General features: G+C 43.8%; 1 protein-coding gene across 4 annotated transcripts in view; it reads left to right on the forward strand.

Moving 5' to 3' along the window:
- Positions 1 to 5,303: 5,303 nt before the first annotated feature.
- Ntm (neurotrimin) overlaps positions 5,304 to 27,383 on the forward strand; it is a 980,157-nt gene continuing 958,077 nt past the window's right edge. For all 4 annotated transcript variants that reach the window (XM_055601183.1, XM_055601184.1, XM_055601185.1 and 1 more), the window contains exon 1: positions 5,304 to 5,694. In XM_055601183.1, coding sequence (XP_055457158.1) covers positions 5,613 to 5,694 — 82 coding nt within the window. In that variant the 5' untranslated portion in view covers positions 5,304 to 5,612. The remainder of the gene's footprint in view (positions 5,695 to 27,383) is intronic.

Here is a 27,383-nt window from a genome sequence, read left to right on the forward strand (position 1 = left end):
TTTGTATTTTAATATCAGAGTACAAGAATTTTCCGTGCACCAGGTGATCTGCTGCTATGAAATTCTCAAAATGGGGCGGCATCACTCAGGCACTATCTACTTCTAGACCCATTCTCTTTACTTTCCCAGCGATCACACATGATAGCCTGACCTAAGATGGTCATGTCCACTGCCCCTTTCCAAAAGCAGTCCTTGGATAATGCAAAAGGCTGCCTGCTTTCCTGTCATAGCCTTCCTTGCCTTCCCTGGAGTGCAGTCACCAGTCAGAGTTGCACCAGGCTCCCCCAGGTGTGCAGAGGGCAGGCCGGCTCCTGCTCCCCACAGCAGGGCTCATGCAAGCGTCTGAGAATGTAAGATCACCCACTGCACAGAGCCTCTGCAGAGGCAGGCCACAGCAGGTGGACAGCAGAGCAGAGCAGCGGCTTTTGTTAAGTCCTCAACATTATTTCTGCGCAGCTCTTTAGATTTAAGCTCCCGCCGTTCTTTCTATAATGGCTGAGAGAAATAAAAACACTGCCTGCATGCTCCTTCCTGCCTCCCTCACACAGACTGTACACCTTCCTCTCCACCTCCTCTCTATGGCTTCCCAATCCGGTCCTTGGAGCTGGCCTACCACTTGTGGGCCATTGTTCACCTTTCTCCTGGGCCAGAGGCCGCTCTCAGGGTTCAGCTGCAATTTGGACAGCAGGGCAGCCGGGTCTCACAGTGACCTTCCTGGACTTATTGTCTGTCGTGGCCTAAGGTGACAGGTGTGCGTGGGGGCGGTTTGCAGAGAATCAATCCCTATTTGTAGTAGCTCATCACACACTGGGCAGAATCTTAAGCTACCTGACGATGAAAGCTTTATGGAGCACAGTGCTGGCTGCCCTCTCCTTGGAAGTTAAAGACCTCATCTGTTTCCCCTCTTGGTTTTTGAGGCCCCTTCCTTATTCTTTATCTGCGAACAGCAAAAATCTTCTCCATAGTGAAGTTCTCCTAACTTCAAAGTAATGCAGGTGGAAGAGAACACCATTCTGCCTAAAATTTCAGGTCCCTTTCTTGGTGCTGATTTTCGGCTTCAGGCCACTCATTCTCCTCTGTAGAGGCACTGGCTCTTGGTACAGAGCACAAGCGATACATGATATGAATGTGGTGACCCCACCATCAATGCTCATCCTGCAGGCCTGATGAGAAGTGCTCAAATCTCTCTGATTGAGAGGAAGGAGCTCAGACTTCCAAGGGTCCCCTTTCAATCAAAATGTCCCCCAATCAGAGCTTCATCAGTCAGTGCCTCGCTTCTTGTCACGGAAATCCCTAACACAGACACAGGCCACCCCCAAAATGACAGGGTCAAGTGGCTTGCCAGCTTGCTGTTTGGGGCCATACACCCTGACAGAATGAAGACACAAATGGAAGATGGGGAGGTGATTCCACCGCCTGGTCTCGCTCAGTGAAACCTGAGCCTGGTCAGCCAAAATTTTCACTAAAGTATACTAGGGTTCCCTCTGCCAATGGTAACCATGAAAATGAGCTGTCAATTGACCTCATGGATCTGTCTGCTGGGGGGCGGTGCCACCCCTCACAACAAAGGAAAGGAGAAGGTACCTTCTGTCAGAAAGGTGAACTGTGTGTTTGCACCAAATGCGGAAGCCCTTGGAAACACTTGCTAGATGTGATAAATTCAAGTTCAGAAAGAGGGAGCACGTTTTTGGATACTGGGGGGTTGGCAGCAAGCAGTTCCAACCCAGCTGGGTCTGGCATCCTTTAGGAATACGTTTTGACTCAGTAAAAGGGTACCCCATTCTGAAACTACTATCCCAGAGAGACTCCATTCCCAGGCCCTGATTGCTTCTTCCACTGATATGTGCTCGACCACATCAGTCTCAATTTGGTTAAAATAGAAAAATGAATGGAAATGACTTGGTGGCCGTGATGTGTGGCTATGGCTGGATGGAGGGGTAATTACTCTTGTTGTGGATGACAGATGTGGAGTTGGGATATCTCCAAAGGAGCCCCACAGTCTCTAGGGGGCCGACTGGGATGCGGACCTAGAGAGACATGATACCAGGCCCTGTGCTCTGACACTGTCCTAAACTGGTGTAATTCCCAGCTGCATTGAAAATGTCTCTAGCTGATACCGTAGGTAGGTGTAACTCTCACCCTCATCAAAGAACCTTTGGCAGCAGATAGAAACCATCACAGAAATCCACAACAGGTTAAAATTCAGAGAAGGGCTGATTATGGGGTGCCCATCCTCAATTACAAGATAACCCCTACATCTAAGTCTTAGGGAACATTGCAGAAAGGGGGATAGAAAGATTTTAAGAGCCAGAAGTTGGATCTGTCCTCTGTGGTGCATGCTTTCTATATATGAGCTGCACCTGTAAAATCTTAGCAACATGGCCACCTACGTGAGAACCGCACAGCAACACCAGGTTACATATTACCTCTAATTTCACAGGGCCCCACCTTAGATGTGTGTGTGTAACAATAATATATATGGTTATATATGCATATATGTGTAACAATAATATATGTGATCACATATGCATATATATGTAACAACAGGAATAAAGAAGGCGTGAATTTGAGCAGGAGTAGGATGGGCACAGCACGGTGAAAGCTGAAGGGGGTGTGCTGGAAATGACGTAAGTACAGGATCCACCTATGACGTTCTTTCACATAATATAGAAAAAAGAAGCTGCGTGGACAACACCTGGCGTGTGCTCAGCTTGCCTGCCCTGTGCCATTGGCGGTTATACCACCCACCTGTTCTCAGAAAAATATTGCCTAGGATCAGGCAGAGGCCTGGGTTTAATTGTATTATAATTAAAAAAAAGGTTTCTTGTTTTGTTTTGTTTTGTTTTCCATTGCATCACAGCAGAGTGTGAGGGGAAGCTCAGACGCGTCCGTTGGAACCCCAATGCTAACTTCTAATTTATGGCATCGCCTGCCCATGGTGTTCCTCCCTGTGCTATTGAGCCACTCTTTCTATGGCCCCCTCAAGGCATATCATGACTCTCGAGCTTTCCCAACAACTTCAGAAGGCTATCCTAGAAAACGGTCACTCGCCAGGTGCTGGCAGATAGAATCAATTACAGGTGCCAACCACTGGCAATTCGATTAAGACTTAAAGCGGTATAGAGTGTTTTGTATGTTTTTCTATCCTAATATAGCTGTTATTTTGGATGTATTAATTATAATTTCACTGCATTGAAAATAGGAGAGTGGCTAAGACGTAAAAAACAAAACAAAACAAAACAAAAAACTTTAATATCCATTTGAGTCCCTCACAGAACTTAGTATAGAATTTCAGTCTTGAAGTTGCTCTAACACACAGATGATTAAATTCAAACCCTGACTATTTCTTAAGAACTGTATAGCTGTGGGCAAGTGTTTTCTGGGCCTCAGTGTTCTCATCTGTGAAATGGACAGAGTAATAATTATGAGGCATGCTGTTTCATAGGCCCCGATGGTTTCATGTGAAAATACCAGAAAAGACTGCGTGTTGCTGCTATACCTGGCATGGAAGAGAGGCTTGGTGACTTCTGGCTGTAGTGGTGACTTCCTTACTGTTGCTACATGTGTGTGAGCACAGTAAAAGTCAGCTACATGTGTGTGAGCACAGTAAAGGATTTGTGCGGTTCCTCTGAGAATTTCCACAGGTGTTGGTGTTCTTCCCCCTCCAGGCTCACCGAACACAATCGGTGGTTCTGCTCTTTGCCATCATCCTGGAAAGACGTGAGAGGAGGTAAAAAGGAATCCTCCCTTCTGACCATTTTGCACTGTTGTCACCTGCAGTCCCTGCTGCCCTGGAGCATTTAATTACACATTTCACCATGCTGAGCCTTGTACAAAAGAACCCAAGATAAGATTCTTGTCCTGGGAAGCTCATGACACCAAGGGCATTTGGATGGACATGTGAATTAGAACTGAATGGCAGAAGAGAGAGAAAACGCCTTTAAATAGCAAGATGCCTTGGACGTGATCTCCAGCTCTCTGATTTTACTGGCCAAAGGCCCAAGCCCAAGGCTCAGAAAGCTAAAGGGACCTTCCTTTGGCCTGAAAGGTCCAGGCACAAAAAAAGATGCTTTGGGTCCCACTGCTCAGAGTTTGGGCTGCCCACCTCCTAGAGATGCTCACATAGCCACTGACTAAGCAAGAAGAATGAGCCTCTAGGGTAGGCCCAAATCTCAGTACCGCCTTGATTTCACTCTCGTGTCCATAAATATGACCAGGCAGTGGGTGCTCTAGCAAGAGCAGACTGAGAATATATATACATTAACAATTCTATGGGAATCACCAGAAAGTATGATTGACAATGGCAGCCTGGAGGAATATCTAAAATATGTGCTGAAATGAATTGGTGAGCATCAGCAAGGGGCTCAGTTCATCTTTTGTTCAGAATATATAACTTGTTTCCATAAGGGGTAGCCAAAAATGAGCTTCCCAGTTCTTAGAACAAAAATCTATCTGTCTTTGTATCTATGTATCTAGCTAGCTAGCTATCTGTTTGATTTCCTTCCTTACATATCATCAAGGAGATAAATGTCTCCAACCATCTGAGGCCATTTAATAACAACACACAAAGCAGCAATCTGATGGTCTTCAGTGCATCTAGCTTAAATCCGTCTCCCTGGAGGTTTAAAACACAGACACTGACAATATGCTCTTTAGTGGGTGTTGACTGAGCCATGTAGCAGGGGCCTTGCTCTCTTTCAGACACTTCTCTGTAATCAAACAGTGGGCTGTCTTTTCAAATTCTGGACACTTTATCGCTTGGCGTGGGACCGTATACACATGGGTGACTTTAGAAAATTAAGTGAATGAAAAACAGGAGTGATGCAGGCTTTCTGAAGGAAGAGTGACAGGAGAAGAAAACAGAAAGTTATTTATTATTTTCAAAGTGACTGCTCAGAAAGGTTGAAGAGAAGGAGAGGAGAAATCTGTCACTGAATGATACTTCCCTTGCAGGCAAAATAGGAACCAACAAATAGAATTTGACTCATTCTTGCAAGTTTCACGGAGCATGAAAATGCACCCTTTAAAATTTCCTGCAAGCCATGTTGGCTACGGATTTTTTTTTTTCCAGTGCGAAGTGTATCTAAGTTCAGGGGACCTGGGAACACCAGAGAAAAGGGATTTCCGGATGCTCGGGGCTCTGCTGTCAGTTTAAAAAATGAAAGTAATATACAAGGGGCAAAGTGGCATTTATCATTCCATCTCTCCAGGCTCCTGTCTCTTTAATCAGCTTGATTTGCCCAGCAAATGATTCCTGAGTGTGTGTGTGTGTGTGTGTGTGTGTGTGTGTGTGAGTGCGTGTGTGTGCTTGCGCGCGCGTGTTGTAGCTCTGTCAATCCTTGGATTAGAACCAATGATTGCAGCTTGTAGGAGGGCTGTCCAGAGCCAGATTGTACAATGTGCCTCAGTGCCAGAGTATGAGTGGAGATAATTACGGAGAAGTCAGACTCTCTCACGCCCTCAGCTTCCTTGTTGTGTCCTTCAGCAAAACAGTGGATTTAAATCTCCTCTGACGAGCTTGAGAGCAGCACAATTTATCAGGAGGGGGGAAAAAAAAGGAAAGAGAGAGAAAGAACCGATCCTGACAAAAAAGAAGAAAAAGAAGAAAAAATATGAAAACCATCCAGGCAAAAATGCACAATTCTATTTCGTGGGCAATCTTCACGGGGCTGGCGGCTCTGTGCCTCTTTCAAGGTAAGACTGGCTTTTGATTTGCTTACAGCAGCACCAGGGAATGGTACCCTGTGCTGCAAGCGTTTGCAGGCTCCCTCCCGGGTCGACTCTGCTGCGCGGTTTGCAGGTGGAAGCGCGAACATTTTAACCAGCATGGCTGGGACTTCATTCTCCAGACAAGGCTGTGAGAATATTGATTTGATTCTGGCTGCTACCGGAATGAGGGGACTGTGTGTGCATGAGTAAAACGTGTCTCTGCTGCTCCCCTTGGGTCCGTGGCTGTGAGCCGGCTCCCTGGCTTCATGTACATCTTTCACACTTACCCAGCCCAGCACACATGTATGCAGGGGATCGTCGCAGATGGGAAAGGGCAGCCGGGTTGCGAGTGTGCTGCTTATGCGACTGGGGAGAAATTACAGGAGGAAACTTTAAATATTGGCCAGTGAACTTGTAAAGCTTCCAAAAGGAGCAAAGCGCAGCTGGGGGTGAGGTGGGGGATACCGGATGGAAATAATCGCGTACCTCCTGGAAGGTGCTGGCCAGGAATCTGGCTTCAGGGAATAAATCCGTTTGCAGGAGCCTGAACAACTGTTAGTTTTGAATCTGTTTGGGGGTGTGTTTGTGGCGGGCCTGGGTGGGGGGTGGGCGTTTCAAGCAGATAAAAGGCTGTGCAAGCAGCGGCAGGCTGCGGTGGACTCTGAAATTCAGGCAAGCCTTTCTAAGTTGAAAGGACAGAGACACGAAGAGGCGAATGCTAATTTTCAGTCTACTTATTGGCGGAGAAGCCAGGCTGCAGTTGCTGAGGCTGGCTCTCTCTCTGACCACGGTTCTTCGGTGTTTTGCTCTGCTCATTTCAGGTGCATTTGGGAATCTGCTTCCACCTTGAGTCCATTTGCTGCACTGTGTCAGTCCTCCCATTGCGAGTCCATCCCAGCCGTGAAATTGGCCGCTAACCAGCTTGCCTTCCCTCCATTCTTTAGGAGAGGGCGGGGGGCTAGGTTGCCCCTTTACGATTAAAGGTGTTGGAACTCAGAGACTGAAACAAGCAGAGAAACTTTGACAGGCTTGGTCCTGGAAGGCTCTCGGAGAGGCTTGGAGCCCGAAGCAGGGAGGAGGGGAGGCAAGGTTCTCCCTCCTATGCAGTTGCATTCCCAGAGGAAAGTTCTGTCTGGCAGAGTGAAAAGGGATGGCGGTCCCACCGCTGCGCCTCTGCTCCTGGTGCAGTACAGAGTTCTCATGATCTCGCCCAAGAGACCTAAACTCTAGTCCCTCTGACCCTTCTGAGTGATGGCCCCTGAGCTCTGCAGATCTACATGAGGTGGACAGAAGGACCAGGCTAAAAAAAAAAAAAAAAAGAATGAAATGCAAACGTGTGTGCGTCTTGGCTGTGGTTTAGGGACGAAAGGGAGGCTGGAAGAATTAGCCCATGACAAGAAGGTCCAGGGTGGAGGATCATGCAGGAACATCCATGAGACTGCCTGCCACACTTAACCCTAGGGGCTCAATCTCTGAGCTCTCTCTCCATCCTGCGCCTTGGGCAATGGGGGTATAGAAGTGCAAAGAGTATGGAGGCATCCTTGGTTGACTCCTCTTACGTAATACAGAGTAGGATCAGTGTGTGTGTGTGTGTGTGTGTGTGTGTGTACTGTCCTTATTCCAGGCACCTAGGATTTCACAAACTGAGTCTAACAGTGGCAGTAGGGAAATTGAGTTCAAGACCGGGTCCCCTCAGGGAAATAGCTCCTTGCTTTCTAACAGTAGACATGGAAACTAACTAGGCAAGGTGCTGAATAAGGTGTCAGGGGATGGGAGAGGAAGACCCATCCATGCCTTCGGTCACCTGTCTTAAAGAGCCTCCATCCTGTTTATAGCACCAACCTGGAGACAACTGCAGAATCCCACCATCAGCAGCCCCATTGGCTATTTGCCAGGAGCCCCAGGGCCAAACTGAATTTACATATAAATTAGCATAACTCTTCATTAGAAATAAATCCAGAGAAGCATAATATTTGCTCATACTTCGAATCAACAACCCCTGGAATAGAGAAGTAGAAAGAAACATATTTCCCCAGGTGAAGTATGATTTCAGAAGTCTTGTTCCCGTCTTGGGGGCTGAGGGTGGGAACAGGGGTTTCTCAGAACTGGTTCCCTTCTACCAAATTCTGAATTTCCCGAGGAGAGTGATAGCTTTATTTGTGCTGGCTGCATCCAGGGAGTTCTAAATAGGCTTTCATGTGTCATAATAGAGCAAGGCTTCTCAATTTTAAGGCAGTGTGACCCCTAGAAACCCCATACCACATGCCGGTGGGACAAGGCAAAGGTGATGTCTGTTTTACTTTCAGGGAAGGAAGCAGAGGCAGCCAGCTATCTCTTATCAAACTTACAGAATTACTGAGGCAGCCCAGGTCTTGCCTGCAATAATCCACCCCTATTGCATTGACCCAGAGGGACTAGTTAGAATGCAGCACACATTCCAAGGCGATTTTTTTCTTCTCCTCTGTTTTTGTTTTAAGCCGACTCTTCCCACGGCTGCTACTTCTGGCTCTCTTGCCTCTTGGAAAGGTGTATGGCACTAGGGACAGGTTAGGGACAGCCTCCCTGATCCATTCCTTCCCCCAACCCACTAGCAATGGTGGTCCAGTTTAGGGAGGTAGAGGGCTTAGAAGATTCAAAATGATTAGTGTGACAGGGCTGGGAGGCAGGGGAGGCATTGATTAACTCCCTGGGGTCTGCCCTGAGAAGCCCCAGGCTTGGTTAACTAGAAGAGGCTCTTTCTTGAGAACAGAGTGAGGAAGCAGGATGAGGCACTTTCCAGCACACTGCCTGCCTTATGGCAGTAGAGGTTCTGAAAGCAAATGGCTGGGTGCACTGCAGCTTTTCTCTTTCTAGCAACCAACCGTTCCTCCTTTCAGAGATCATGGCTCTTTTCAACACCTTTCCATTAGTGAGGTTAGTTTCCTTTCCAACCCTCCTAATTCTCCTCCTCTCAGTTCCCACATCAAGAAAGCTGCTTGTTGGCAATACAGAACTGAAGGAAAAGCAGACTCACTTCACACTGTCCTTGGCTCACAGCTGAGGCCAGGGGGCACCATGGGGGTAGGCCAATCACCAAACATTCACTCTTGGTAAACGAGTGGTTGGCCTCTGCATCCAAGCTGGGTAGTTGTGGGATGGGAAAGAGGTAAATGAGACCAAACAGCCCTCACTGGCCACATGCAATAGTCAATTTGAGGTGATGAGATCTGGGGTCTGCGGTGGGCATTGTGGGTACTTGTAAACATGACCAAAAGTACGTGGATAAGAGGGATGCTCCTCAAAATGTATTGTGTCCGCCACGCTTGGAGCTGCCTACTTGGGGGCTTATAATGGTATGATATGTGGAAAGCAAGTTAGACAGTTCCTGTCCACCTAGCCTCCTAGAGATGGCATTACCTAAAGTCCTAGACCGCTGAACATTTGCTCATAGGTGTCAGGCAACCAAGCAGTGCCAGACAAAAGCAGCAGGCCTTGCTGAAGCCATTCCTGGAACTGCAGCTTTAGTTACCCAGTGTTACCAGGTGCAATCTGATTCTGCCACTGGGTTTTTTTTTTTCTTTTAAAGTAAAATAAAAGTATTATAATTCTTTTTTTATTTGCCATAATGCATACCCCTGGCTTTTCGTCTTTCTTAGTAAGTTTCCCCTTCACTGTAGGTATTAATGAATTGTTCCAAAAAGTAATACCTTTAAATACCTTTAAAATACCTTTCTAGGTTCCTGGAAAATGGGGGAAACTCCAACCCAGGTTTCTTTCTAGCAATTCTCTTTGCCATGTACATTTAGTTCCACAGAACTTGAGAATAATAAACAATACTGCCTCTCGCTGAGTGTCATGGATGGACCAGACAAACTGGGATTTTCCTCAGACTAAAGTGAGCCTTCAGTATCTTAGGAAGCCTCAGAGTTTGTGAGGCTTTATTGCCCATATGAGTCTCTCACATCCAGGAAGCATGTGCTAGAAAGATCTGGAATATTCTTGATGACCCTCATTGTGTAAAAGGGGTCAAGACTGGCAAGCCTGAGATTTGACTTTTTGCCAAGCTTTTTTTGGTGGCTGGGAGTTCTTGGCCTCTTCCTCAGTGACTAGAATGCAAAGTTTTCTTCATCACTAGTGACTCGGAGGCCTTACAGACTTCAAATACCCCATGCGGATGGCCTCCAGGTGTCAAGCCAGCTCTAGTGACCTGAGTCCAGCTCAGCTGGGAACCTGAGCATCTCTGGGCTCATTTTTTTCCCCTGTGTTTTCTATAGGGAAAATAAATATTTCCCTCCAAGAGCTGTCTCCCCACCTGCCTGACAGGCCGGGGAGTGACTCCCCTGGGTGTTGTAAGGACTCATTAATGCTTGTAACACTCTGAACATGTGGTGCTAAGTGTAACTCCATGCTGAGACCGATTGTATTTATGCAGTTTCCTTCCTTTCTGCTCTATTGGCTTGTTACATGTTTACTTTATGTCTATAGTCATTTGAAATTCAATAAAAACAAATTAAACATAAAAATTGAAACATGCGAACATAAGGTAGCTGGTAACTGCAGGTTGGGTATACACTCTCCTATGTCTCCCCAGACTCTCCTCTATCCTGGTGGGGCTTCTCCACTGCAGTGGAGGATGTGTTGGAGAGAAGATGGGGTCTCAAGATGAAACACATGGAGATCATGTCCCCATCCATTTGTGAAAGGAGCCTTGCATTGGGTTGTGATCTAGCATGTGAGGTGCAGGGGGCAGGAACCACGGAGAAGGATGGAAGCTAGAGGTAAGAGTTTTGAGTAGAAAGGAGACACTACTCTACTCTGAATCAGCAAAGTGTGGGTTAAAAAAAAAAAAGAGCCTCTGTGTTTTTAACTGATTGTGCTTAGTTATCTCTGAAAACTTTGTATCTTCTTTCGTTGTTGAATTTTCTTTATTTGTGCTGCCTTCAGGATTAAGTCTGCTCTTACTCTCCCTGCTGTATGTGAGTTCAGCCATGCTCCCTCCCATCCTCGACTGCTGGTCTCCCTCTCTCCTCCAGACCTCCTCTCTTCTAGATGCTTTCTATTTCCCTTTCTCCTTCTTCCTTTCGTCCTCCCTTCTCTTTCTTTGGGAGTGGTAATTGATCAGTTGACAGATCTAGGTCAAGCTGGCAGGGGTTGCTCTGCTTCCCACAGGCTTGACTAGAAGGAGGGGAGAGTCAGTCTTCCTAGCACACTGGAGCCCAGACCTTGGGGCAGAGCAATGGAGAAGGAGGGCCCATGAACCCTGGGCCGGTTCACTCATCCCTGGAAGGGATGCCTGGGATGCTGTTGCATGGTCTTCAGCTGTTCAGTGTCTCTGACTCTCTAGTTTTTCATACCCAGCTTATCTTGTCTGCTTCCTGTTTTTATCTTCTCCTCTGCATTTTATACTTGCCCTTTTCCTGTTAGTTCCCACCCCTTTTCCTGACACTTTTCTTCTTCTGAAATCATGACAGTCAATCACAGAATATCCCTTATGTAAGTCATATTAAAGGTATGGCCTTTTGTTTATTTGCAAGAGGAAAAACAGAAGCCCTGCCAGAAGAGCTCCATAAGACATTTGCAAACTGCAAAACAAACCAACAAAGACTCAAATTTTCATTGCTGAGAAGAGAGGATTTCAAGAGAGACTGTCAAGCTAAGAATCAAATATTGGAAAACACATTCTTCACTCCTGCTACTGAGAACATCTTAGGTTACTGAGTTTGATTTTTTTCTGTCTCCTTTTATTTTTAGCTTCTGTGAGAACATTAGCCTTTGCATTAATAAAAGACTGGTCAAAAGACCAGCTTGTTTTGGCTTCACTTGCTTATGATTAGAAGTGATACCAAACTCTGAGCCCAGAAAATTTCTATGGTTGAATCATTGGTTCAATCACCAAGATGTATGCTTTGGGCACCTACTATGCTTCATGTTGTACTGAAGGTGCTATGACTCTATCAGTGAACAAGACCAAAGACCTATCACAATTTTGTCTTGTCTTGAAGCAGCCCCCTTGAAGCAAGTGACTCAATGCGTGTCAGGCCTCCTGTGTGAATGATGATATCATGGTAAGAAAGTTACCATCCCTTACTCCTTGTTTGAGGAAGCACTGAGAAAAGGTGGGCACATCTTGGCTCTGTGTTCTTGCAGATCAGAGATAGATTCTGCCATTCATTATTGTTGCTCTTGCCAAGAAGGTACTCCTAGAAATCTGACACGCCTTCCATTATATCTGGCACAATGTAGCTGGAAGCAGATGAGAGTCAATTAGTCATGTGACTACTGGTTTTCATCATTGAATAATTGGTGATTCTTAGCACTACTGTCACTTACCACAGACAGACCCCCTCCTTTGTGCCCTGGCTTCTGCACAGCACAAGAAAGTCAATGATGGTGGAGAGAGAATACTTATGACAAGGCCAAGGAAATACTTGCCTCAGACAGCTAGTCTTGTCCTTTGGCTTTTGAATGGGATGCATAGGTCTTTTCTCTAAGAACTTACTGGTTACTGGTCAACATCCCCTAATTCAGGTTTCTAAGACAATCCAAATGCTTCATTAACTGAAGACATGTATTTGTTCTCCTCTGCTGCTATACACTATTTGGGAAGCCGACTTGCATGGTGGTTCTATATACCCACTGTTTCTTAATCTGCTTGCTTGGATTTTCAGCTCTGTATGTCCAGAGGAGGCTAAGCTTCTCCTCTGATCAATCTTGGCCCTACAGTGCAGCCCAAGTAGTTAAGGGGGACTGCTTCTGCCTTCATTCCCATCTTCCATAGCAGTGGTGATTGTTGTAGTTTTTCTCATGGAATAAAACTTTTTTTCCTGGGCCCACAATTCTTCCAAGTGCACAATCTCCTAACTCTGTTTCAGAAGCCACAACAGCCTTCAGCAGATAGGAGCTGAGATAAATCCTCAGCCTCTGTCTGTTTTCAATCCCCTCCAACTCTAAGTGAGTTATTCCAAACCACCAAGTGCCCAAAAAGCTTAATGCAAAAGCCAACATTCAGTCCCTGTCACAGACCAGGTAGCTCAAAATCTCCTTGTGACCCTACCCCAGAATAACATTTAACCCTCCCCCTGCCCAACACTAACATTTAAAAAGTCCCCCCACCATGAAGTTCCAATTCAGCACATGGCCAAAAACTACACCTAGAAAGCCATCTGAAAATGTTCTGCACCTCTGGGTTAGACACACCCAGAGATGGACTTTGTTCTTTCTAATTTAAAATAAAGCAGTTGGACCAAAGGATTTTAAAGTCCCATTCCGAAACTCTGCATCTGGCAATTCTGCAAATAGTCTTTTTGAGTGTAGTTATTGATAGGTAGTGGTGCTAGAAGAAAATACTCACAACAAGTTTCTGCCTACAGGAAGCTGGAAATATAAACAGTCACAGATGGTTGAACACAGTCAGATACTGCAAGTGATGGGCATGTGCATGCAAACTGTACATACGGTGTCATGTGTAAGGCATTTTCTGTAAGTGAAGGCATATATTTATTTACCTGTAAGGCATTCTTAGGGTGCAAGGAAAAGATTAACCAGTTAAAGCATTGCAGTCAGAAGGAATAAGGGATTATAATAAGTCCTAATTGACCTATCTCTAAGGCTTCTTGCAAGAGAAATTCAGGAAGTCTTTGAGGGAAGGTCAAGAATAAATGTGTTTAAGATGGACTTTGTGAGTGTTAAGCAGAAATGAGTCATGGATGGGATGAAACTCCTTCCTCAAAGGCAAGGAGGGAGTGTCCCTTATCATCCAAATTTTGCCTTCCTTCCTGAAGAATCAGTCACCCTGTGCCACTACCTCCTTCATGTGGTTAAGGAAGACTCATCTCCAGCAGCTCAACAGCAGTCACATCACAGACTTCATTTGTTAGACTGCTGTGATGTTGGCTCTGCTTTCCATGCCAGGTCACTTCCTGCCCACCACACAGGAGTGAGAGCTTGTTACTTTTCTGATGGAGTCAGCAGATCGGAGAGGCACATGGATTACGGAGCTACTGTGCAGATTGGAGCCAAGTTTAGTCACTGGGTAACCCACACAACCATCTGGTGCCCCAAAGAATTCACCCTGCTGTGTCAGACAACCCTAGAATTACAACTAGCTCAAGCCTAGGGGGACTTCCAATATGATTTATTCAACCCTTCCCTTTGGGCTCTGACACCTCCTCATCACAGCTGCTGGGGGTTCCCAGCGTCTGTTACCAATAACACAAAGTGAGACATTTCCTTCTGATCAAGTACTGATTTAACTGTTGGACTTGAGGGAAGATGTGATGTAAGGGTGAGGTAGAGAAATTTTCTTTATCCTAGAACAGCGTTATAACTTACATGTTCTTGGCTTGACTTGGGGCCAAGGCTTGCTTGGATGCCTCTTACTTTAAGAACTTTAGCCTTTGAATTAACCTCTTTTTTTTTTTTTCATTTCCTTGTGGTCCTGGGGGATGAACTAGGACCAGTGTCCACCAAGAAATCACTCTGCTACTGAGCTACATTCCCAGCTCTTGAATTATCCTATGTGTGACTCAGTTTCTTATTCAATAAAATGAAGCAATCATAGAATTTCTTTGTAAGGCTCTTAAAACGATTAAATAAATAAGTTAACACTGAAAATGTGTCTAGACACTATCTGATAGATAGTATTATGGTCATTTTAATCTACAACTTACAGAAGAGATCTGATTTTTCTATTAGATGAATATTTCTTAGATATTTGAAAGCATGATTCCCTTCCCATTGTCTTTCCATGAGGTTCAACAGGTCAAGATTTCTTTCTTTCTTGTCACATGACCTTCCAAAGAAGAGCTCTACCTGCTCTTCTGTGACTCTTCTGTATACTGTTTTCTTTGTCTAAGAGGTGCTGGTGGCTCAGCCCAGGATCTTACACATGCCAAGCAGCATGCTCCCATCGAACCACATCCCTAATATGGTTATCCCATGAGCTTCTTAAAATATTCGTTTCCCAGTATGTCTGAGGCTGTGATGGCTCTTCACGCCAAGTCTTAGAAGCGTGGAGTTGTAGTCCCTTGACAAGGCATGGAAGCCCTAAGGGTTTAGCTTTAATTTACCAGAGGCTCTGAATTTTCTGTGTTTCCCTCTCTCAGAAGTGCATGAATATTGTTCTCTGCTTGTGGCTTGACTCCACCTGCCCTTGGCTACTTCAAAATACTTTGCTGTAATTCAGTACAAACTTGGCACCAAGGTATCTCTTTGAACAGCCTTGTTCTTTATCTGTAGCTCTGTTACGCTAGTATGCAATTTCATATTTAACATCCATAGCATGTCACTGTAGTTACCCAATTACATGTGCCTTTCCTTCAGGCTGTGATCTCCAGGAGGTCATGGAATGACTTATTGTCTTAGCACCCTCAGCACAGGAGCTGGGGCCAAAGTAACAGTCCGTGTTATGGACAGAAGAAAAAGAAAACAGGAAAGGAAAAGGAAAAAGATGGAAAGAGGCCTTGACATCCTCTGGGTATCCTAATGGCCATATAATATTCTAACTTTAGCTTACAGTGGGCTGTTATTTCAATCTTCCTTATCCTATATCTGTGCATTTTCACTGTGTATGCAAAGACCTGACTCCAGAGTGTACCTTTCATAAGGTCATCTTGCTTGATTTGTCCATTGCTTTTTGTGACAATACTATTTGGACACTAAATGTGTCATCCCATATAGTTCCTGCCATGCTGTGTTTGTCCACACTTCTCTGTAATCATTCCTATTTTTATCTTTAGTTATAGATTCTGTCTATTACCAATAAGTCATGTGTTATGGGTAACTATGTAACTATCTTTGCAGAATTCAGTGTTTCAGGCTGGAATTACTGTAGAATAAAAACCAGTTCTTCAAGTGGCAAATAGATTGGTCAGTGAGGGAATCCTGGTAGGAAATCAATGTTCTCTACTTGAGTATGTGCGCACGGCAGAAGGGCCAAGCAGGGACCTGGAGGGCTAAAGAAAAAACAAAAGCAAAGGAGGGGGTATACAGATATATTCAGATGGAGAAGAGGAAGTGGTGAAGAGCTTACTTTCTGCCTCTTTCAACCTTCCCTTTCTCCTCCTCTTCACTAAGCATTCTATGAGGGTGTCTGATTCACTTCATGAATAGCCAAGGTGCAGTTTAGGCCAGACACAGAAAGGACTGAGGGCTGTCTTAATTAGGTTGCTACTGCTATTACAAAACAACATGACCGAAATCCAACTGGGAAGTAAAGTGTGCATTTGCCTTATAGGTTATACACCCTCATTTTCAGAAGCCAAGGCAGGGACCCAAGACAAGAACCTAGAAGCAGTGACTAAAGCAGAGAATGAGGGAATACTGCTTAAGGCTTGCTTCTCATTGCTTGTCCAGCCTAATTTCTGTCCAAGCTTGACAGAAATGTTCAGCAGGAGGACCAAGTGCCTAGCATGAGATGGTTCCACATCAATCACTAATCAAGAAAATGTACCAGAGTTGCTTGCTGGCCTATCTTAAGGAGGCAATTCATCAATGGAGATTCCTCCTTCCCAGGTGCTTCTAAGTTTGGATCAAGTTGACAAAAACAACCAGTACAATGGCTTTTGCCTTAATGTATGAGCATCCACAGATGGCCAAATCATTTCACTAATACTAAAAGAAATAAGAAATCAGGGTTTATTTTCATGTTTTCCTTCCTTTTCCCTGAAGACTTTTTGCTTTTTTGCCATCATTTTTCATTGCCTTTGTGCTCTTAAAACCTTGTGCAGAACCAAGCATTTTAATCATCAAATTTTAAAGCTTTTTTTTTTTTAGACTCTTAGAATTCTGAGACACCGTGGCATTTCACTTTCTTGTCTGCTTCCCAAGGCAATGATCTTGTTTGAATAATACTCTCCAGTTCCTACCGAGCAATCCTAGAGCTCTCCAATGACCAGTCTCTCCCTTCCTGAGTTGCAGACCCTATTCTAGCTTCCTATCACAATCACGTTTGATGATTGTTACAAGCAGATGTTCAGGTCTGACTTGCACACTCCATGCATTGGTCAGCGATGGTATGGCCATCTCTGTCTGAAAGGAATAACAGATGCTGTACTGTAGGGGTGCTGTGAAAATAACTGATGTTAATCCCTTTTTCACAGCTGATAAACTCTGTGAGGAGATACTTTATTATTGTAGGAGACACTTTGATGTCTTCTCAGTATCTGTTCTATTTTTTCTCTACAAATAATGCTCTTAAATTTTTACAGAGCAGCAGTGTGCCTGTTTAAAATACCTCCCAGATTCCCTTGTAGCCAACTCTATGAAGACAGATAAAAATTCCTTTACCTAGCATTATCTTCTATGGACTTATAATGCAATCAAACCAAAAGAATGCAAGCACAAATGACTGGATGAGGGATCAGCAACTGTTGCTAGATGATCCATGCTAGACATTTCCAGACATTGGAGGCCCAACAGCCAGACTGCAGGATGAAGAGCAGCCACACCCATCAAAGATAGCAAGGAAGAAATCTCTAAGTCTAACCATAAGGCTTGCTGTTTTATTAAATGAAAACGAATCAAATGTACTTACTATACTGGAGATTGTTTTTAAAACCAGTAAATAAGGATTCTTTTACTTGCAGCTGAATACGGTCCTAAGGTCCTAATGACACCCACTGCTTCTGCCTTTTAGAGCTGCCAGAACACAAGCAACACACTCTGACACACTTTCTGAGAGATGATGTGTCCCTCCTCTGTGTTCTCCTCTGAAGAACGTCCTCTGTTCTTCCCTGTGACTGCCACACTGTGTAGTGATAGCATCCACAGCTACTCCTTTCTCTAATCATTCTGATCATTATCATCTGAACAAGTCCCAACTGATAGCAATCAACTCTGAAGAAGCTATTGCCACAGCAGATGTTTCCTAGTATGATCTGATCAGCAGGGTACTAACACCTAGGTTCACTTGACCCTCCTATTACCTCCTTTCTTTTATTCTTTTTTTCTTTATTTTACATTTTTTTGAGATATATCACACCAGGGACTCACACTAAGGCTGTCCTCAGTCCTCTCCTAATAAGCAACTCTTCTAACAACCAAGACTCCCAACTCTGCAAAGCCTTCCCTACGCTTCCTGATAGCTAGTGTCTCTATTAGGTGAAGTTCCACTACAGCTGAACTTCTGTTGAAGTCTGTTGAGATGGTTTTTAATCCTGATGAATTTTGTATCATCTAGAAATGATACCAACAATGCCGACTCCACATCTTCCAGATTTATGAATTAAAAAGCCACATGGTACATTATTCCTGAAATTTATCCTATATCCATTATAGGAATGTTTATTTAGGGTCTACCCTGTGGTAGGCAAACAACAAGCAGATATGTAATTCTTACACTCAAAGAAACAGATAATTCACTGTAATGTGGTTAGATCTGAGACAAAGGCCTGTAAGGCTAACTACCATAACGTTCAGGAAATTTGGGAGGAGGTGGTGTAGAAGTTGAGAGAGAAAAATGAGTACATTCAGCAAGATGAGAATACAGGAGTTTGCACATGTAGGAAGCTGCACCTTTCACTCTAGAGGCAAGTCAACATGACAGGAACACAGGATCCAACATCAACTAAGCAGGGTGTAGCTTAGAGAATGAGGTGAAGGGACAGTGTATTGTGGAAAGATAGCCACTGGTAGAGAGATAGGCAGAGGTCAGAACATGAATGGCTTTTTTCTTACTGTTTTGTTTTTTTGTTTTGTTTTTTGTTTTTTGTTTTTTTTTTGGTGTGTGTGTGTGTGCGTGTGTGCGTGTGTGCGTGTGTGCGTGTGTGTGTGTGTGTGTGTGTTTGAAACAGGCTCTCACATAGTCCAGGCTAGGTTCTAAGCCATCCTTCTGCCCCAATCTTGAAATTACTTTTACAAAAGACTGCTGCTAGGGGAAAAGTTCCTTCTAAAGGTTGCATACTAGTCAATAACATGATCAGATTTTTTAAAGGAGTATTTGGGGTTATTGAGAACATTAAATTGACACCCTAATTACACTGTGATTAGTGGATTAGAAGGAAACAAGCTTAGAGGCAAGGTCACTCTTCCTAAGGGATATAGCCAATCAGGTAGGAGGCCACTGGTGTGAGAACTACAGGAATGTAGAGCTACAGAGAGACACATAGTGAGAATCCAACAGAGGCTCCCGAGAGTAATTCTCTAAAGACTTCTAGTTCCTGGATTAATGGCTCAGATGTGGGTTTAGGAAGGTGGCAACTGATATAGTTGGCTTCATCGTGTGTTTCCAAGAAGTTTTCCCAATGTTCTGAGACTTGGAGAGGTACTGGGGCTGAAAAATGACAGTCTTCATCACAGGTACAGTGAGTTACCCAGGGAGAGAGCTGAGGACATGTGAACAGAAATGAGGTCAGCACAGACCTGTGTAGTGTAGAAGAGTTCTGATAATGAAGATTGACAAGGAAAGGTCAAGCATGCACACAGAAGGAAAATCAGAATAGTCAGATATCCTTACAAAGTATGTAGGACATGTAGGAATAAAAGCAATGACAGCTGCTCCTAAATTATCAAAAACATCATACGTAGACATAAGAATGTCTTCCATTTAGACATTCAGAGATGGTTCAGTGGTGAAGCACACATACTACTCCCTCAGAGGACCTAGGTTCAGTTCTAAAAACCCCTGTTAGATGGCTCACAACCTCCTGTAACTCCAGTTCCAGGGGATCTGATGACCTGTTCTCACCATCATAGATAACCTACACAAACCCACACAGAGATAGACATATATGCAATTTTAAAAACAACATAAAATATGTTTTAGCCCCTTGGGGAGAACAGTTCTTAGAGAGGAGCCATGGAGTGTGAATAAGAAGTAGAGTTGAAACATGTGATAATTATTTTACGTCAATGTATGTTAAAGACGGAAATTTAGGACAAGAAGAAGGAGGAAGAGGAAATAAGAAAAAAGTGTGATGAGAGAGGCTACAGTTTGAGAGGATGATGCTGAGAAAGATTTCCCTGAATGCAGGAGACAAAAGCCAGTAAAGCGGACACAACAGGAAGAATCAGGAGACACCTGGCCAAACAAGTCCCTCAGGCATATAGGTATGTAGGAAATGGTCAGGTCCTGAGCACAGGCAAAGAATGAGTCTTGAAAGACCAATTCTACTCCTGTTTAAACTAAAGAAGGAAAAACGTATTTGAAAATATCCATTATGATTGGATTCAGCTCTTGTTCAATAACAGCAGCTTAAATAAGATATAAGGTTATCCTTCTGACTATAAAAATATTCTGCCTGTCTATTTCAAAGCTGGTGTGTTATTCCTGAACATCAGGGCTGCAGGCCTTTCTGTCAGTTGGATCTTTTGTATGTGACTTTGACTCCTGGGTGGAAGATGGCAGCATGTGTGAGACAAGCATGAGATGAGGAAAACTACCAAGAAAAGGAGGCAGGAGGAATGGGTCTCTGCTCCCCAGAAACCCTTCCACAACACTCGTGCACATTGACTCCGCACACATGCATATAGACCCACCTTGGCCCAGAATGTAGCCCCATCACATCCTCTAACTATAAAGGGGTTCAGGAAATACAAATTCTCTTAGGACCACCACACACTCAGACACATTCGAGACCAACACCAGGGAAACAGATACTAGTAAGAGGCCCCTTCTTGTGCTGTATGAAAGGCTGTGCTTTCATGAATGAAGACGGAAAGGGCTCTCAGGGACATGGGAAGCACATAAGCTTAAAGCACTGCTGCCTTCATGGTGGCATGTCCATCCATCACTAAGGAAACAGGTGAAAATCACAGAGGTATTGCTTCTCCTTCTTTAGGACATCCATTATCAATCAATCAATCGATCAATCAATCAATCCATCAATGAGTCCAAAAAAAAAAATAGCCAGGAGTGACCTGGTGTCATTTTATACACATTGGGCAATAAAAAAAACAAGGGTTGGCAAAGAAATGGGGAAGGACAAGATAGATGGACAGGATACAATCTACCTGCTACAGGGAATACAAAGTAGTACTGTTACTGTGGTAACTGTACGGTGGTTCCCCAAAAGGTTAAATACAGACTTTATTTTATGACTCAGCAATTCTACTCTTGGATACATATCCCAACCAACAGAAAACAGGGACTCAGCCCATTTGTACATGAGAGTTTGTAATAAGGAAATATCTGTAACAACGAAAGGATGAAACAACCCCAATGCCCATCAATAGATGCGCACATGAACGAACGAACTCAGAACAGAGTGTTATTCGGCCTCCAAAAACAAGACATTCCTACAAGTGCTACAACGTGGGTGTATTTTCCACTCAATGAAGACTCCTATACACAACAGGAGAATGCCATGTGAATCTACCTACATGAAGTATGTAGAACAAGCACATCCAAAGGGATTATCAGGAACTAGGGGAAGATGAGGAATCGGAAGTTCCTGTTGGGTTTGAGATACTGAAGTTCTGTTTGAGATGTTGGAAGGTTCTGAAAATGAATTATAATAATGACTATGCAATATTAGAAACACACCCAATGAAGAAGTTGAACTCTACACAGAAGAACTGTTAACTGTTAAATGTTGTTATCTATATTTTACTACCATGGTGAGATATGGAAAAAAAATGAGATAATCAGCCCCTCTGGACCCAGTGTGGATAAGGGTGAGTTTTCAGCTGTGATTGGAAAGAGCCATCATTTGGTAACTCTTACTTACCCTGAACACAATAGAGGGCAGACAGTGTGCTTACATGTATACATAAGAGCCCACATGTATGTCTCGATGTGTACTGACAGGTCACCAAGAAAGAAAAAAGACCTGGCTTATGGGACAGGCTTGAGGGACAGAGACCTGATGAATGAACCTGAAAGACCTCATGAACTGTCAATCATATTCTTCCACACCATTCTCTTTTCTTTTGATTTTTAAACTACAATCTGATCTGTGCCGCCTTCATCTCCACCTCACTTTCTAATTCTGGCCCTGTCACTTAGGGCCATACCCTAACATGTTCAGAATTCAGTGCCTACTCCTTCCTTTCATTAAGTCTCTCATGAATTGCAAAACTCTTAACTTTACAGTGTATATAGCACACCTATGTGTTGTAGGTGACTATTAATATTTACTATTGATATGTCTTCTGGTAATGCTGCTGTTAATCTTAAGCAGCTGTATAACCAAATCACCACACAGACACTGGGTTTATTTGTTTAACCTAGAACACAATGCTGGGCAATAGTTACTCCATCCTAAACCTCCAAGCCCTCATAGTTTCCTAACATTTATAGAGTTCCCCCATTATACTTAGTTTTAGTGATATCTTAGATCCAGTCCATCTCTCCATGTAGTTCCAAGATCTCTCTCCAGCTCTCCTCCTCTCAACTTGCACCTTCTCCTCCCACTCATTTCCTGCCCTCTGGCTCCTCCCCTCTTCCCTGTCCTCTGGCTCCTCCCTGCTCAACATTGTGTCTAGTTGCTTTGTTTTGTCCTGTCTACACAGAGTTGAGACAAGATGCTTCGAATGAGTATCACAATGCAATATCCAGATTGAAACGGGGGTGGGGGGGTGGGGGGAGAGAAATCAGCATTTGAATGAACAAGGGTAAGGTGTGTATATTTTAAAAGAACATTATACCAACACCTATGTAAGCTATATTTAATGATTTAAGAAGCAAAATAACGTCTCCTCCTAGTCCTAACTTTAGGAATTGAAGTTATTCCCCTAGACCTTTATTTTCCTCACCTGCAAAATGGGACCGTTATGTTTTCTTGGAATATAGCTTCATTTAGATCTAAATTACATTGATGAAGCCATCTGTCACATGGCACATGTTGGAAAAATTTAAAGCCCCAAAGTGAGACTTACTGACTAGGAGAGGTACTGGTGAGTCCTGCTCCACTAACATCCTCCTTGGCTCTCTACTATTGAGGACAGAAGGTCCTTCTCTAAATTTCCCAGGCTTGCTCTCTCTCTCTTTCTCCCTCTCTCTCTCGGGTTCATATCTTCATTCTGTACTCAGCTCTCTGAGTACTGAACTGATGTGGCAACACTTCAGGGCCTCTGTATATTGATGCCTTCAGTGAGAAATATTTCATCTGAAGGGTTGGCAAGGAAGAATGAAAAAAAAAACAGAAAAATAACTTTAAAGGATGGAGAGGAGCTTAAGAGATGTATCAGAGGTTAAGAATGCTTGCTGTCTCCTGAGCACCCACACTAGGTGGCTCACAGCCACTTGTAACTTATCTAACCCACTTTTCTAGCCTCTGTGGGCACCTACACACAGGTGCACATACCCATATAGATACACATAGTATATAATCATAAATAAATAATTTTTTAAATAGATGAAAATGACAAAAGTGTCCCCAAACCACTCTAGCTCATCATTTGTACATGTGGCCTTCATGGGGATCCTGATTTCTCACCTGCTTTAGAAGAGGTTGGAGACGATGCTGTCAGACCTCAGATCCCTAAGTGTGGTTTCTGAAGCAGAAAGCACAGAATGAGACCTCAGGATCTGTGCTTGAGAAAGCCCTTCAGGTGACTCTCACTAGAGCTTTGAGAACCATTGCCTGGCAGGAGTTATGAAAGACAGCTGCTGAGAGAATTTTTTGAAAGGACAGCTCATTGGTCTGGGCGCTGAGAGTTAAAAGGAAGTAAAAGCCATTGACACTGATCCTGAGTATTGTGTTACTCCATGCTCTGTGGCTATAGCAAAAGAGCTGAGGCTGGGTATTTAAGAAAAAAAAAAAAAGAGCTGTTTATGTGTTTCTTAGCCATGAGGATGAAAATGGGGGTTAGGTGACTGCTGATTCAGCCTCTGGCCAGTGGATTTGTGCTGGACAAGCATGTAAGAGGCTTGATCATGAGATGAAGTAGGAATTCAGAGGGACAGAGGACACACTCATCCTCTTAGTGTAACCACTCTTGGAAAGACAAACACACTCTGTGAGGAAGGTAAGGCAACTGCCCTAAAGACCTCTACCAGGTAGCTTATTTACCTGCTCCATAAGTGGGAACCAAGATTACAGCACATGGCCCGTTAGAAGACACTCTCAAACAATTTCCAAATCATAGCAGGAGGGACTCCAATTTCCACAGGAACGTTTGGTCAAACACTGAAACAAAGGAAGTCACTAGCACTGGTAGATTTAGCAAATAAAAACCCAGAATTCTGATAAATTTAAGTTCCAGATAAAAATTATACCAGCCAAGCCATGGTGATGCATACCTTTAATCCCAGCACTTAAAAGTCAGAGGCAGGTGGATCTTTGAGTTCAAGGTCTGCCTGGTCTACAGAGTGAGTTCCAGGACAGAAAGAGATAACAGAGCTACATAGAGAAACCCCTGCCTCAAAAACAACATCAACAACAAAGCAAGAAAGCAAGAAAGCAAGAAAGCAAGAAAGCAAGAAAGCAAGCAAGAAAGAAAGAAAGAAAGAAAGAAAGAAAGAAAGAAAGAAAGAAAGGAAAAAAAGAGAAGTAATATATGCTGTATTTTTGTATTGAAAGGTATTTATTAAGTAGTTGAAATCTAAATTTAAATTAGACATCTTGGAGGTTTTTTTTTTGTTTTGTTTTGTTTTGTTTTGTTTTTGATGGCGAGGAGGCTGGTACCTTACCTTTGATATGCAAACTTATTCTTTTTGGAATAAGTGTCTAAAAGGAGAAATGAGTTTTAGCAATTAATTTATTTATTTTAAATGAGGATTTGTTATCACATAGAAGAAATGTTTTCTATTATTTTTGGTTCTTTATGTTATTTGCAAGATGTATGCTTGGAAAAGCAGAGAACAAGAAAGATATAGAGAACAAGCTGACCACACTATGTTACAGGATATTTGACCCATTGTGAACCTCAGAGTTGTGAACTGTAAAACCCTGTTTCTTGTTGAGTGTGGTTGAGCCCTTTCACATACCTTCAATCCAAGAACTTTCTGTTTATTGTAAACGGGTTATTATGGTATGGTTCAGCCATCCCTAGCACACACCTTTAATCCAAGAGCTTTCCGTACACAGGATTTAATAAAGTGAACCCTAGGTCAAGAGGCAAAGCAAGAAACCGGCTGACAGGGATTAAAAAGTAGGATGAACTTTGAGTAGAGCAGTATTTAAGACAATATGGAGAAGTAGAAAAGGCCTTTTTCCATAAGCTGTGGCTTTAGCTTGGGTATCTGCTCCTCAGCTCCCTGCCTTTTTGAGCTTTGAGCTAGCAAGCCTTTGGCCTTTGCTTTGTTTTGTTTGGCCTTTTCCTCCTGGGCTCAGTTGTACTAGTGAACCTCTTGGGTTTTTTTATTTTTTTTTCATTGGACTTGAGATGAGAAGGAAGGTCATATGGTGCTTTCTCTGCCTCTATGAGCTAGCAGGCTTTCACCCCAGCATCTGCCTCCCTTAATCTTTATTGGTAAAATAGTAATGGTTGGGATTTTCATTTTTGTTTTTAACAACAGTACTACAAACCAGAAAGGTTTTTTGGTGGTGGTGGTGGTGGTGGTGGTGGCAGCTGTGTTTGTTTTGTTTGTTTTTACTTTCCTCAGTTCAAATGACAGAAGAGCTAATATGGGCCATAAACTGACTCCATGACTGCTCAACAGTAGTACGAAGCAACCTTCCTGGATGATGGAGCCCACTTTCTGGGCCTGGTACCTAGGCAGGTTTCACATAGATAAGTATTTACTTAGCCCTGGTGACAGGCAGGTAGGGGAGTTTCTGTAGCTAACAGTGACACCATAGCAAAAGAACATGAATGATAAGCTTCCTGAAAGGAATTTGCTGGTGTTTAGAGTACTTCAGTGAAGTGGGGAATGTGAGGCTGGACAGACTTTAGTTTGATTTGCCTTGGTGCCAGGTCTCTACTTCCCATTACCTTCTCCAGACTTCCGGCCTTGACATGCTCACCTTCCCAGGTTCCAGAGTCCCAGGGATAACATGTAAAATTATTCTCTTTCTTCCCCACTTCCTGATCCGCTTGTGCGTATGTAAATGACTGGAAAAGCAGTTTGGGGCTTATTTCTGAAGCTTAAGAGCTTCATGAGAAGCCTATTATTGAAAAATCAGAAACTGAAAAGCAACTTCTTAGACAATGAATTAGCAGCTCAGTGGCGGTGTGTAATGCTGAGTGCGCTGTAACTGGCTGCATTACAAGTAGGATCTCCCCTGGGTTTCAGTAATCAAACACGTGGCAACAGGTTGTCTGTTTCAACAGAGAGTGAGTAATCAAAGGAGATTTGCAGTTAATCCAAATATAACAGAGAAGCATCCAAGGAAAGCCCTGGGAAGGGGGAAGCCAGTGGGAGCGAGGGGTACACAAGAGCGCCCTGATTTGGAGTTCCACATGGAAGAGAACTTGGGAGTACAAGGTTGATTCATCTTCACACCTGACTGATCAGCCAGCCGAAAGAAGGTAAACGGAGGCTCAGCCTTTTGTGGAAGCAGATCCTAAAATTAACTTCAGCATTTGCCCCCTCAGCAAAGGATGGAAAAGTTTAAAGGGAATTAACTAGCTTTCAGAGATTTGCTTTCAGGATCCTGAGGCCTCTACTGGATTGAAGTTGGTGTGGGGAGTCTTGCTTTGACTAGGAGGGCTTAGAATGGTGAGGTTCTAGACAGGATGTGCTCCCCCAGCACATGGGTTCGCATGTGTGTCTCTGGGGCTTCTGAAGTGTGCTCAGCAGGCAACATCAGGACCAAGATGACTTAGCAGCTGGCTGCTGATGTGGCTTTCGGGGGACGGGGGTTACTGCAGTCCTCTATCCTACGCAGTGCGGGTATTAGAAATACCCAAAGCTGCATTGGAAAAAGCCTCCAGTTGGAGATTGCAGAACTCTGGCTGATCAGATTACCTGGAAGGCAGAGATAACCGGTAGAGCTCAGGGTCTTTATGTGTGACTGTCATGTAAGTGTAAGTACCACTGAGTATAGGGCCAGACAAGATCTGGGGTATACAAAGGTGCTGATCCATCCAGTGGTGTCTTCTAAAGCACACGGAGCTATGGGGTGGCAGGGTGTGGGGAGAGGGGGCAGGGATGGGGTCCCAGAACAGACTATTTATTATCCATGTGCTAGTGCTATGTGCCAGGAGCTGGCAAATGTTTTATGTGTGATATTTTATTTAATCCTTCTCACAACCGTGTAAGGTACATATTGAAGAAATTATTTTATTGCTGTGAACATTTTGGCCAGAAAAGGTCAAATCGCTGAGGTCTATACATTCTAAAGCCTATACTGTTGTGATTCCCCACAAAGCCTCCTTGCCAGATGTACTATTTGCCCCCAGAATGCCTTGGTACAGCCTCCCTGCCACCTGTGCTCTTGGTACCCGGGATGCCTTGGGTGCATCAGCTTGGCAGGGGCCCAGCCCTGCACTGCCAGCCCTCCCCCACCCCACCGACTCCCTGCTTCATGTTAATTTCCCACCTGAGTACTGAGTACTTTATAAATAGCAAATCTAAAATGAATTTTCTACCAGCGATCATTAGCTCCCTTGACATCCATTAAACATTCTCGCAAGCAGAGCGAGGTGACAAAAGGGATTGATTTTTACAGTATGCTTAATAGGGAAAAAGAAAGAAAGGTGTTGACAAGTCCTTTTTTTTTTTTCCTGTCCTGATATCATGAGGAATTTTAAATCAGTCAAATGTCTTTTATCTAAGAAGAAGATGAAGAAGAAGATGAAGAAGAAGAAGAAGAAGAAGAAGAGGAAGAAGAAGAAGAAGAAGAAGAAGAAGAAGAAGAAGAAGAAGAAGA

The sequence above is a fragment of the Psammomys obesus genome, unplaced genomic scaffold (genome assembly GCF_907164565.1).
Source record: "Psammomys obesus unplaced genomic scaffold, mPsaObe1.curated_primary_1811, whole genome shotgun sequence".
Lineage (NCBI taxonomy): Eukaryota > Metazoa > Chordata > Mammalia > Rodentia > Muridae > Psammomys > Psammomys obesus.